The 13,684-nt window shown below is 40.7% G+C and overlaps 1 protein-coding gene across 1 annotated transcript in view; it reads right to left on the bottom strand.

The window, feature by feature from the left end:
- Window positions 1-12,931, bottom strand: part of PPP2R1A (protein phosphatase 2 scaffold subunit Aalpha) — a 2,558,186-nt gene extending 2,545,255 nt beyond the window's left edge. Inside the window, exon 1 of the mRNA XM_044079364.1 lies at window positions 12,769-12,931. Coding sequence (XP_043935299.1) covers window positions 12,769-12,846 — 78 coding nt within the window. The 5' untranslated portion in view covers window positions 12,847-12,931. The remainder of the gene's footprint in view (window positions 1-12,768) is intronic.
- Between the last annotated feature and the right edge of the window lie 753 nt (window positions 12,932-13,684).

The following is a 13,684-nucleotide window of genomic DNA, read 5'->3' on the forward strand; positions in this document are numbered from 1 at the left end:
TCAAGGCTAATGTTAAATGTCTCCAACTCACCAAGTTTGCAGATGTCTGTAAACTTGGAACTATCCTCCCACCACAACACCAACATCTTGCAAGATGGTTTAACACAAACAGCTGGTGCCAAAACCATGGCCTAAAATTCAATGCCAAAAAAATGCAATATAATGCCCTTTGGGAAACTGTCAACCCAAGTTAATTACTCCATCAATAAAACAACCCTAAGAGTCAATTCAGTAGTAAAGGATCATATGTAGACAGCAATCTGTCCTTTGACTAACTCATAAGATAATTAAAACAAATAATAATTCTAGGTCTTTCAACTTACAGATATGGGTAAGGCATTCAGGTCCAAGGTAGTTTTATAGTACCACTCTACTCGGCCCGTATTAGACCTGCTTACCCCATGGCATGTACCTAACCAGACATTTGCTACAGCTGTTACACTCACAAATGTTTCGCACCAGAAGAATTAAGGACATGAATACCATGTCCTATATCTGTATTCAGTCTCTTACAGGCTGCGGAGAGATCTTTGCCTGGCTATCAGGGCTTCCTCAGACCCAGCCCCAATGGATCTCTTGCAAATGGGCAAAACAAACAGCTCCAGAAACACAAGATCCAGGGATCTGAACTTCTGACATAGACAGAACATACTGAGACAGAGATATGTGCCCCAAAGGTTCCATGTACTATTCAACAGTCACCCCATTCATGTAAAATAGATTTCAGCCCTGACCCTATTCAAACAAAACCTTGACAACTGGATGAGAAATCGTAAATTTACCACCAGTCTGGCCACCATGTCTTTTGTGGACAGAGGTTGTTAATAACAAAAGTGTTGTCCTAACACCCCCCACTTAAAAATCCCTTAGTTACCTCCCTACTAACAAGACTCCCCCCCAACCCTGTATAGATGCCCATGATACTTGGGATCCAAATGGGTTTGGGGTGCACAGCTAAGCTTGTAAAGGCCTTACAGGTCATCAGCCTAGTAAAAAACTATGCACTGTGAAACAGCAATGCTAACTAATGTGCTACTGTGAATCCTCATAAAAACAGTAATTTACAGCAATCAGGCCAAATCAAACTTTGTGACTACCAAAACATACTTGCTTTTAGCCCTGTCCTCTTGTACAGACTTGTTAGGCATGCCACCCTACATTGTAACTATATGCTACCATACTCACAAGATAAAACCTGACAATTACGAAAAGTACAGTAACATTATTGTTCTCTTAACTCTGAACAAAACGGTTAACAAAAAGTCATTCAATTATTTTAATTTGTGCTTAAAGGCTGTAAAACAGGCATCAAGTCATCAAGAGATGCAAAACTCAGACACAGACTCCAAAAGACTTGCAACTTTAGTATTAGTGACTTTACTTAGCACTCCTATTTATTGCTTTCAGCAAACATTTCCATGGGATCTGAAAAATATACTCAAAAATGTGCCAAATAAATATAAGATTCACCAAATTTATTTACGAGAGCTCTGAACCACATGCAGCCATGCTTTATCTTTCCAAAATTATTTCTAGCTGCATTTAATTAAAACATGGCTGCAGTTTCAAAACACATACATTTATATTTTTTTCAAAAATGATTGTCTTGTTTTTTCTCATCTAACCATGGCCCAAAAAGTCCTGCAGTGATGCACTATTTTGCAGTTTACAGCAGAAGATGCTAACAGGATCTTAAAGTCACCGTATATTAATGAAACAAACAAAAAACAGACTACAGGAGTGAGGATGCAAATTTTTATTATATCTTACAGTTCAAGGAGACAATGCATCATAAACAGTTGTACAAATCTACATCCACAGAATAACTTTAAAATAAAATTATGCCTACTCTTAGCATTTTTGAGTCAACAGCCACAATGTGGTGCATTCCTTTGTAGAGCCCAATCAGCTGATTAGACTTAGATGAAATTTCTAGTTGCCAGGACAATTAAAATCAAAGCACGAGTTTCTAAATTATATTAAGCAAATACAAGAAAACCCAACTTTGGTCATTGGTCTATCAATCTACTTATTTACTTCAGCTACCTCTCCTACTACAGACCATTTTACCTCTTACCTCTACTGACAAGCACTGTTAACCTTATCAGAGGTAGCCTTCTGACAAAGTATTTCACTTCTCACCTCCCGTACAGTGAAGTACTACTTGCTGCACTTCTTAAATGTCCCCCTTTCCACTGCCAACTATGTGTTTTGCTTTTCCACCACCCTGTTCTGTGACACACTACAACCCACTTCTTCAACAACACTGATATCCACATGCTCAAAACTATTCCCTGTACCTCATAAGATTCATAAGTAATTGCTAAACTAACAACTCCAAGGGGTATTAAGCCTAGCTAAGCTTCCAAGGCGAGAATCAAACTCTGTATCTTGGGCATGTTAAACACCTTAACCATTCTGCCAAATCCCAACCCTTTTAGTGAGGAATGTTTAGACTCATGTCTCCCATTCTTCACTCCACCTTGACAACTCTTTAATGCATAACCACTAATGTCTGAAACTGAGAAAAAATTACTTGCTGTTCTTTGCAAAACTAATATCTTGCCAGCTGTCTCTACTTAACTAATTACTTTTTGTTTGATCCCAAAAATTAAATGACAGAGCAAACAATGTGATTTTGGCAAGTCTTCTCTTTCCTGCAGTGCACTATACATCCCTAGAAGATAACCTTCATTACCCTACTCTTTTATACAGGATTTTCATTCTATTTACCCAGAAGAGCGGATAAGAGTGATGGTAATGCCTTTCCAATGACTCACTGGTTTACATTCAGTCATATTTTAAACTGACTGTTCTTCAGCTAGAAATCTACAAGTGCTTAAATCATGCTTACCATAAAGCAAATCAGACAAATGCAGAGATTCATCAGTTTCCAGTCGTCCTTTCTGTTAGGCATCAGATTATCTGTTATTTAAGCCTCAACCATGCTCTGATACACAATGAAAGATACATCAACCTCAAATACTCAAAAACAGGTTTATGGCCCAAGTGAAGGCTAGCTCTCAATGACAATGTACTTTAAAAGAAGTGAATCCCAAGAGACCCATAGGTTCATAGTAATATCCTAGGCTAATGACCACTAGGGCCTTTATAAATCTAGTCAAAAAAAAAAAAAGCGTATCCCACGGGTTACTGTGCCTTAAGAGGTTATTTCAGTGTGTGTGTTAATTAAGACAATTAACAACTGCCTCTGTCCATCAGAGACACATAATTAAGGACCAGGGGTGAATTCCTGATTTCCCCATCCACTGGTCCAGGTTGTGCTTGAATACAGTTAGGGAAGGGCTCTGCTTCACATGGATAGGAAGCCTATTCCAGAAAATAGGGATGATTCTCTGAGACAGACCTGCCCCTCCCACACATCCTATTTAAGTCACAAGTTACGTTTAAACCCATAGATCAAGTAGTTTTGGTACTGTTCATTTTGCAGATAAGCAAAAAGCCCATCGAAGCAGGATCCAAGGATGCCTTGTATGCCAGGCATAAATGGCTGTGCAGCAGTCTGTAGGAAACAAGAGTACAGAGACAGAGCTTTGAGGCAATCTGCACAGGACATTGTATTTACGTCCTACATTATTTTTGGGAGGAACCTCTGAACATTCCAGCTGTTGCATGTGCCTAATCAGGTATATACCAAAGGGGGCATTATACTCAATAACGGGTCTGATGAGGGCCGAGTAAACTCGCATATTAACTTCCCTGGACCTCAGTGCCATGTTCTTATTATAAGTTGAGTGACATAAAATGATTTTCTTACTAGCTTAGACACATAATGGCAGAAATCCAGGTTACTGTCTACACAAGTCCCCAAATTCTTGACTACTGCTTCTATTTCTAGGAGTATTTTATCAATGAGTTAATTTCCCTACATAGCCAACTTCCCAAAAGAAACTATTTATGCATTTCTTGGCACTGAGTTTTAAGCTGGGGCTTTGGCATCATTTGTTTGTCTGTGTTACACCTTGCTGTACGAGGTTAGCATCCTGGGGGCTTCTATGACTGCTCCTAGTTTGCAATGATCAGCAAACTGGGTAAGCCAGAGGCCATGACTTCTGAAAAACAAATGCCAAAGAACAGTGGACCCAGCACAGAGCCCTAGGGGACAACATGATCGGCCTATTTGTGGAGGTGGTCTCTCCAATAATTTCATGGGGCCTGTCTGTGAGCCAGTTGTTCATCCACAGAGTTACACTGAGGTTTATGCCCAATTCCTTGAGTTTGGTTACAATGACTGATGGTGATATGTTATCAAATGCCTTAGCTAGGTCAAGGAAGGCAGTATGCACCATTCTGCTTACAGCCATTACCTAGGTAACCTTCGCAAAGAAGTCCACAAGGTTCAGTAGGCACGACCTGCCTTTGATGAAACCAACTGGGTTGGGGGTCAGTATCTGAAATTTTCCTATATCATTGTTAATAACTTCTATAATAATTCTTTCCATAGCTTTGAACGTGAGACTAGTCAAACTAATGTGTCTGTAGTTCCAATGGCCTGTTGATGGTTCACCCTTGGCATGAGCACTGCAGCCTTCCATTTGCATGACACAAAGCCTGTGTGGAGGCTGTGAACAGTACCTCCAGTGGCCCTGACAGGTTATATTTTAGGCTATTCAGAAGGCATTCTTGGATATTATCAGGGTCCATCAAAGTTGTATTCTTGGCTTCAGAAATCATATCCAAGACCTGCACCCTTATGACAGATGGTATTCCGGGGGGGGGGGGGGCAAGCTGGCCATGAGAGAGAGAAAAAAATTGGAGTTGAATTTGTCAGCAAATATCTGCTAAACCTCCTGGTTCCATGAACATGACTTCATTTACCTACAGTTCAGCACACTGTTGTATATTGCCTTTGAGATGGAACATGGCTAAATAAGGCCTTATGGCTGTCCCTGGCCTGGGGAACTATCTATACCTCAAAATTTGTTTTGTTGGAGTTAATTAGTCCTCTTAGTTGTCAATTCAGTTGGATTTAAATAGTCCTCTTAGTTGTCTATTCAGTTTGATGAGAAGTGCTTTCATCTTTTTTGGTGTTATACTTCCTAATTTTAGCTTTAACTTTTTCTTCTGTTGTACAACCAGTTTGATTTTGAGTTAGTTTTGTGCTTACTTCTGGTAGGCACAGCAGCCACTATGCAGTCACTGATAGGCTTCTGTGTCTTATCTGGGTTTGGATGGAGTTGGAATTTTTACAGGGCTTCAAGGCAAACCATATTTTATTAAGTGGAATAGTTTCTAACTGTAAGAGGGTTTGCTGGTGTTACAGAACTGATTCTTATTTCCAAGGAAACTGCTTTGTGGTCTGACCTTGCCTGACAGAACACAACACTGGGGGGGGGGGGGGGGTCAGCATTCTCCCATATTTGGGAGTACCAGGTCCGATATGTTTGCACCTCTAGCAGGCATATGCACTAACTGGTCCAGGCTGTTTGCGTTTACAAATCCTAGGAAGCTCTGCATCTGCAAATCTGGGGATGTGTAGGATTCCCAGTTTATAGAAGTATAATTAAAGTTCCCCATGGGCATGGTATCTGGTTCAACGGTGTGTCTCCAATAAATCTAAGTATGAGCTATGGGTTTCATGGGGCATACAGGGCAACCTACAGCTTGCTAGGATGTGGTATGACACTTCTATCTATAGATACTTGGATGTGGAGGAACTCCAGTGCATTATCCTTTTTATCCAACCTACAGGTATGCTCATTACTGATGTAGATCGAGATACGCCCATGTTTACTCCCTCTCTGTGCAGCTGCTATTCTGAATGTGGGAAAGGCAAGGAAGCCAACCGCTGGGGTACTCTCTGCAACTTTAAACCATGTCTCAGTAACTGCAAAGATGTCCAGATTCTCCAAGGTGAGGAGAGCTTGTAGGGAGTGAAGCTTCTTACTCAGACTCCTGGCACTGAGCAATAACACCATCAGATTTCCTTGGGTAAATTTTGCTATGTTGCAAGGTTCATCTAATTTGACATTCTCTACTGTGGAGGGCAATGGCTTAGTCAATATTCAAAAGACTAAAAGGGACATGCTGGCCATCCTTGACAAAGCAACATGGTTTGCCCTAGAATGACACCAAAAACAAAGCCAATTATTAAAGTCAATCATCTTCTGTTCATACTGTGGCATCATGCTTGTGAAGGTTGAATGCTGTTCAGTGTTAGGCACATAACAGCCTGTGACACATAGTCCAAAAGCTCCATAATGTCAGTCTTCACATAGTCTAGGGAAGTGAAGCTCAGGTCATTTACACCTACACGGACTATGACTGAATCCAGTAGAATAGCTAGGATGGGGCATGAAAGGCAATTGCCCCATGTGCAAAGTGTTGGGAGTGGGATCAGCTGATCTCTACAGTAATACTGGCTTTTAAAAGCCAGTATTGCATTTTCGGGTCAAACCTGAGCAATGTAGCACTCCTTGTGTGGCCTAAACTGTAGCAAACACTTGTTCCAGTTTAAAAATTAACAAAAAAAAATAACTGATCACTTTTTTTTTTTTTTTTTTTTTACTAAAACCTAAGCATTGTAATGCAGGCAGGGTATACACTGCAGCAACTGTTTACTATATTTGTAACAAGCAGTTTGTAACAGTTGACAAGATCATTTTATAATAAAAAGAAATAGGAGGGCAGGACACAAAAATGGAACCTGAATGGCTAGGTGGGGGTGCTGTGCATCTGACCACCTGATTGGTGCGTTGGTGTAATGGTAGAAGGATTATTATTTTTTTATTTTGCTCTTCATTTGCAGAAATGAGAGGTGGGGGTGTTGGCTCATGGTACATGAGCAGGGCAATGGTTGATCCAGCTGCACTTCTGACTTAATCATACTGGTAACTGTAGTGCAATGACTTGAGGGTATGCGTAACTCAGCAGATCCTAGCCTCTGGTAGGCAAACATGTTTTCACCTTGGTCAGTCAGGTGGGTGGGGCACCAGTATGGCATACAGTGGAGTCCCCTCTAGAGTCTGGGTTTGAGCACTGGCTTGCCTTATAGGCTTGGTAGTTGAGGTTCCACTAGATGTGGCTGTATGTACAGTGTTAAGTGTTGTTTCTGTTCTGTGCTTTCAGGCTTGCCAAAGATAATTTTCACAGGTGGAATGTGTGGGAGAGGTCTGGGAAGACTGCATTTAAGTACCGCAAGTTTATGTCCAGAAACAGCAAAGGACAACCACCACCTTCTTCCATGGCCTTTTTAAGAGTCAAGAAAAAAAAGCAATAGTGTAATGTGATGCAACAGCCAAAACAGATTCATATTTCTGTATTGTGCACTGGTCACATTTGAGATAAGCAAGATAAGACCAGAAGACTTCTATTCAGTTAATAACTTTCTTCAGCTTTAATTTTCAGTAAAGGAGAACTGAATGCAAACCATGGCCAAGAGACACCAGGGAAAGTGAGGGTACAAACATTTATTTACATTTATGTTTATTTTACTCAACTAATAAACAACATTACCAGACCTAACAAAACTAACCCTCCAGGGTCCATCTTGGACTGGATTCTAGTCAGCCACCCTAACAATATCTCCAACTCGGGTACCTTACCAGACTCATTAAGTGATCATCTCCCAGCCTTTATTAACCGAAAAACCCAACAGCTCCCACACCAACAACAATATGCCCACTCTCGCAACCTAACTAATTTTAGTCCTTCAATATTTTCAGAAACCCTTAAACTAACAAACTGGGATTCACTAAACACTCTTCCCCTAGATGAAGCCCTAGAACTCTTCAATACTACCTTCCTTAAAATCCTAGATTCCCAAGCCCCTCCCCGTACAAAAAGGATAAAGTTCAACTCTGCCCCTTGGCTAACTAAAGACACTAAAACTCTAATGCGACAAAGGGACAAAACTTGGAAACTATACAACAAAAATAAAAACTCAGCCTCTTTACTGCAATTTAAGCAACTCCGCAATCTTGCTAAAAAACTTATTATGAAGGATAAGAAATCTTACTATGGCAAACTTCAGTCTACCCTCACAAATAATCCCAAAAAATTCTGGAATTCCATCAATTCACTCTTACATCCAGGTACAAAATCCAATCCCTGTCCAGACAATAACAAGACTGACACTGAAATCGCAACTCTCTAACTCCTTTTTTACTGGCTCAATAGCTGAACTGACTAAATCCTTCTCCGCTTCCACCGCTACCCTTAACCCAAAGCATCCTTCTACACCCATCCCTCACTCCAACTCTCATAACCCCCCTCCCACTTTCATTCTACACCCCGTGTCTACCACCAGTATCAAACAACTTCTTCTCAAACTCAAACCATGCTCCAATGCCCCTGACAACATCCCATCACTCTTTCTCAAGCTTGCAGCAGATGGCATCGCCATACCTATCAGCATTCTCATCAATAGATCCATCCAAGAATCTTATGTTCCCAAACTTTGGAGAGCTGCCCACATTCTGCCCCTCCATAAAGGAGGCAAAAATAACACCATCTCTAACTTCCGCCCAATAGCAATTCTTTCCCCAATTTCAAAAATTCTTGAAAAATGTATCCACCAGCAACTCATGCCCTACCTTCTCAATAACCATCTCCTCACTCCTACACAACATGGGTTTCAGCCTGGCCACAGTACCATAACTGCTCTTCATTCCTTCCTAGAAATTGTCAACCAAGCCCGTGACTCTGGAAATATTGTCTCCACTGTTCTTCTTGACCTTTCTAAGGCCTTCGACACTATATCCCACACTCTCCTTCTCAACCACCTCTCTAACCTCAATCTCTCCCACAACTCTCCTTCTTGGTTCAGAAGTTATCTCTCTGATAGATCCCAAGCTGTGAAATGGAATACTGGTACCTCAAAATTCCTAACTACCCCTACCGGAGTCCCTCAGGGTTCTATTCTCGGGCCTCTGCTCTTTAACATCTTTATCAATGATCTCCACTCTTCTATTCCTCTTTCTCAAATAGTACAATACGCAGACGACTCCACTGTTATCTGCTCTGCCCCTAGCCTTCCCGAGCTCCAAGCCAAAACCCAATTGGCCTTCACAACCACAGAAAATTGGATGCTTCAAAATCATCGTTCCCTTAATGCCAATAAATCCCACATCATTCTCTTCTCCCCCTCAAAAGCTCTGACTCTTGATAAGTCATCCTTCATAATTTCCAGCCTCTCCCAGTCCTCAATAGAAGTTGTTAGTAGTGCTAAATTACTCGGAGTTACCATTGATGAACACCTGAAATTCAATAATCATATTCAACTAAACATAAAGAAAACTCATCAGAAGCTTGGTATGCTTTATAGAAATGCAAACTTTCTTACTCCATCTTCAAGACAAACTCGCCACTACCTTCCTTCTCCCTTCTCTACTGTATGGTGCTCCTCTTCTATCCAATCTCTCCACTTCTATCTCCTCAAAACTTGAAAGTTGCTACTACAAAATTGCCAAATTCGCTACTAACTCCGCTCATTCTACACACCATTGCATCTGCCTCCGTAGTCTTCAATGGCTAGAACTCCCTAATCAACTCAATTTCCTCCAACTTACTACTGCACACAAACTAATTTTTAAACCCACTGCTTGCCCAGCATTACCTAATATCTTAACCATATACACTTCTCCAAGGCCCCCAAGATCTAGCCACCAAAATCTTATTTCAGTATACAAACCCAAACGACCCCCTGGCCAACTCCTACTTTCCTATACTACAGCAAAAAAATGGAACTCACTTCCTTCCCTTCTAAGAGCCACTACAAACTACGAACACTTTAAATCTCTTCTCCATTCTCACCTCTTCCAAAATTGGAAATGTAATCGTATACTTCCTACCTAGATCTCAATATATCCTAGTTCCACCCCCCCCCGGTTCCCCTTTTTCTGACACTCTCCCTAGCTCCCCTCTCTCTTCTTCATTATCTCCTCCTTCCTCCCTGATTAAACCCTTTATTTTCCTTCAAGTGCTCTCATCCCACTGCCCACTTGTATGCTTACTCTCACTTTTAAATCTTTTGCCTTTTTCTCAAGGTGTTCGCCTGGACTCAATCATAAAATGAACATTAGTTTATCTGTTCTTTTTCTATCCTCTTCTGGACACCTCTTCTCCTTTAATTTATTTGCTTCTTCTTCGCTTCTCCCATGCTTCTCTGCTCTTGCATTCAAACTCTATCTATAACTTCCTTTTTCTTTCCTACTTTACTAACATTACAGTTGCATTAATATATCATTTTCTTATGTATAGTGCCCAATGCACTTCATTTTTGTTTGGATATTGTTAAAGTATTATGCTATTAGAACAGAGAGTGTTTTTGTGTGTAATGTATTAGTTTAGAGCTTTTCTGCTGTGTTTTTGTGTGTAATGTATTATCATGGAGCTTTTCTCCCCAGGCCTCCACTGAAAACGGGCTTTCGGGCCCAGTGGACTTCCCCGGTTATCAAACTGGAAATAAATAAATAAAATGTTTATGTTTATGGTACTCTGTACAAAACACAATCTTAAAACAAAGGCAGCACACCCCAATGATATCACTATGTCACCTATGAACATCAATTAACAACAAAACACTGTGGGCAATCAAAATTACTTTCAAAAGGTGATTAATCTCTGCAGATTAAGAAACAGAAATACAATCAGTACTATACACTATCTGGTACAGGTAGACAAAGGTAATGCTCAATTCTACTCCATGCCTTTGAACATGATCTTTAATGAAAGACAGACAAGATATCAAAGATCCAATAGATGTGCCTGAGAGAATGAGGCATGCTTAGGCTGGGGGCTTTGGAAGAAAAGGGAAAACAGTAGCACAGATGGAGGGGAAGTAGCTATGGGTGGAAGATTACAAGTAAGAAGCTAACTACTCAATATAGACTTTAAAAAGATAGATATTAGCATTTTTCAACACAGGAACTAACAACAGAAACAGCAAAGAAACTCGCCCTTCTCAGAAAAGTGAAGAGGATGAGTAGCTTACAGAAGCTAGAATCTTGCTGGCCTAAAAGGGGGAGTAGGGGTCAGGAAGCATTTCCTGTTTTTCCAAATATTTTTTTGCTTTCTCAAGTAAGGGGTTGGAAGTGCAGGCCAAGCAACTGCAGCTATGCCCTTTGGGTGTGGAAGTGCAGACTTGGAAATCCAAATCTGGAGGGAAGAATGGTTAGAGGCTTAAGACAACCTGGCCTCCTTTAACTGGGTAGGATTCAGCTACCGCTAGTGGCACAGAGGCCCTAAGAAAGGAGTAGAAATTTTGGCCCTGGTTTACCTATTAACTTAATAATGTGACCCAGAAGTTGGTTTTGAAGATCTCTTCAGTAAATGGTGAGATGGTTTTCAGGGGAATCCTTACATTTCACAATATAGTCGCTAACTGGCCAAACTGGTTTACTCGCTAGTGGCACAGAGGCCCTAAGAAAGGAGTAGAAATTTTGGCCCCGGTTTACCTATTAACTTAATAGTGTGACCCAGAAGTTGGTTTTGAAGATCTCTTCAGTAAATGGTGAGATGGTTTTCAGGGGAATCCTTACATTTCACAATATAGTCGCTAACTGGCCAAACTGGTTTTCTTTTCTAATTCTCCATATGTGCTTATTCATTAATTGACACTTATTGGAATTAAATCTCAACTGAAACCATATGTGCTGTGTTGCTGTTGTGCAACTATGAGCATTGTTTACTTCCAGCCTATCAAAGTCAGAAAGCATATACATTCAACAATAGAGAAGGTGTCCGTTTACTTTGAGAGGCAATGGTACAGTTACCTCAGAGTCTTCTCTCTACAGAATCTGCTAAACTGATATTATTCCACAGTAGCTTCCAAATATTATGGCAGTGTATGATTTTATTTCCCAGACAGCAGCCGGGATGGGTCCTGCTACTCAATTTCTCTAGGGCAAACATTACTAAACTTCTCTCTACAAACTATGGCAATTTATCCAAAACAATTTGCTGGGTTCTGCCAATGTCTTCTTGTCATGCATGACAACTGTTAAGTTTAAAAGACAAAAAAACAGGTCGCTTTTACAAAGCATGTTATACTTCTCAGCTACAAAGAGAATGCCACAGAACAAATCAGTATTATTAGGCAGCTTCATTCTCGGTTACCTCATGGTAGTAAAACCATTGCTTCATACAGCAATAGAAAAGTCAGAAAAACTAAAACAAACTTATCAAGAAGAGACTGTTTTAGGTGACGTATAAACGTAGAAAATTACTATGAAAGTTACAAAATAACTTGAGAGAATCAGAATCCCCCTTACACAGTTCTAAGCACGGTCACAAAAACCGGACTACCACATCTCGTCACTTAACTAGTCTACTTCTATTACAACTTCTAACAAACTCGCTAAATATTCAAACTACATGGGGAAATCATGCAATCAATATCAGGGACTGAAATAATGCAAAGTTAAACGCAACACAAAAAGTGTCAAATGCCAAACTATATTAAGGCTTAAACAAACAAAATGCAGAACAAAAGCATGAAACTCGGTCATTATTGCCGATTTCAAGTCTTGATCTATTTCCAGCAATAAACAAGAAAAACTGTTATTTTTCCCTACGACTCTCGCTCTGCAACCTGGAAAAAAGTTATACCAGAGTTCCAAAAACTGACTCAAGGCTCAACTTTTAACAGTTTACTCATGTCTCCAGATTTGGACTGCAGTGCGGTTCCAACCCCGCCCCCTTATTAAGTCTGCAACTTGCAGCCAAGATTTATCCAGCGATAGTAAACAGCCCTGTTTTCATGGGTGATTTCTGACACAGCGAATGAGTGAAGCAATCAGGTCGTACCTGGACATCCTCATTTCGCAGTTCATCAATTAGTACTGCAATGGGGTAAAGTGAGTCATCTCCATCAGCTGCCGCCATGTTGCTAGTTTCTGTGGTGAAATAGACGAAACGTAAAGGGTTGCCAGGTCACAGTTGCAAGGGCCGAATGTTGACAACCAGGACAGGAAGTGCTGGAGAAATGTCTGCCTCTGGGGTTATTTGCGAGCACGTGATTATGAAGGTGTAACTTAAGCCGCTGTACACCCTCGAGGCTTTGAGGTGCTAATGTTCCTGATCATTAATATAGGTTGGAGAAGTTATAATGTATTTTTCTGATACAGACTGCTGATACATATCTCTCAACTGTCCAGATTTTCACAGAATATCCAGTTTTATGCCTTATAGTTTGGTCTGTTCCTCATTAAAATTGCGTTTTTTCTGGATTTTTGAGACAAATCACGGTAAATAACGACTGGCATTTGAGTTTCAGACTTCATATCCTTCAGAAATTGCATGGTATCATAGGTTTATACTAGGCTATCTGCCCGAGGGCATTTACAAGCCTAGCCCATAGTTTTGTGGCTTACGCCACCCCTTTAGTATGGGGAACTATACCCATTATTTTGCTGTGCCTCTGTCGAGCAGTGACACTGAGGTAATCCCTGGGATATATCTGCGATCTCCCATCCATTGGTCAAGATTTCTCTTGAACAAGGCCAGCGAGGTGCTCTGCCTCACATATACCGGGATTTTGTTCCACAGCATACGGAGTCTTTGGGTGATGAATCTATCCCTCCAGCACGTCCTATTAATAGCTGTGTCGAGGTTTAAGTCTCCCACCCTTGTGGCTCTGACGGATCTAGATTTATTGAGGTGAAGCATATTCATCAAATCTGGGCTTGACATGGCCTTGTATGTCAGGCACAGGTCACCTCTG

This window comes from Protopterus annectens, chromosome 8.part0 (assembly GCF_019279795.1).
Source record: "Protopterus annectens isolate FY-2018-M chromosome 8.part0, PAN1.0, whole genome shotgun sequence".
Lineage (NCBI taxonomy): Eukaryota > Metazoa > Chordata > Ceratodontiformes > Protopteridae > Protopterus > Protopterus annectens.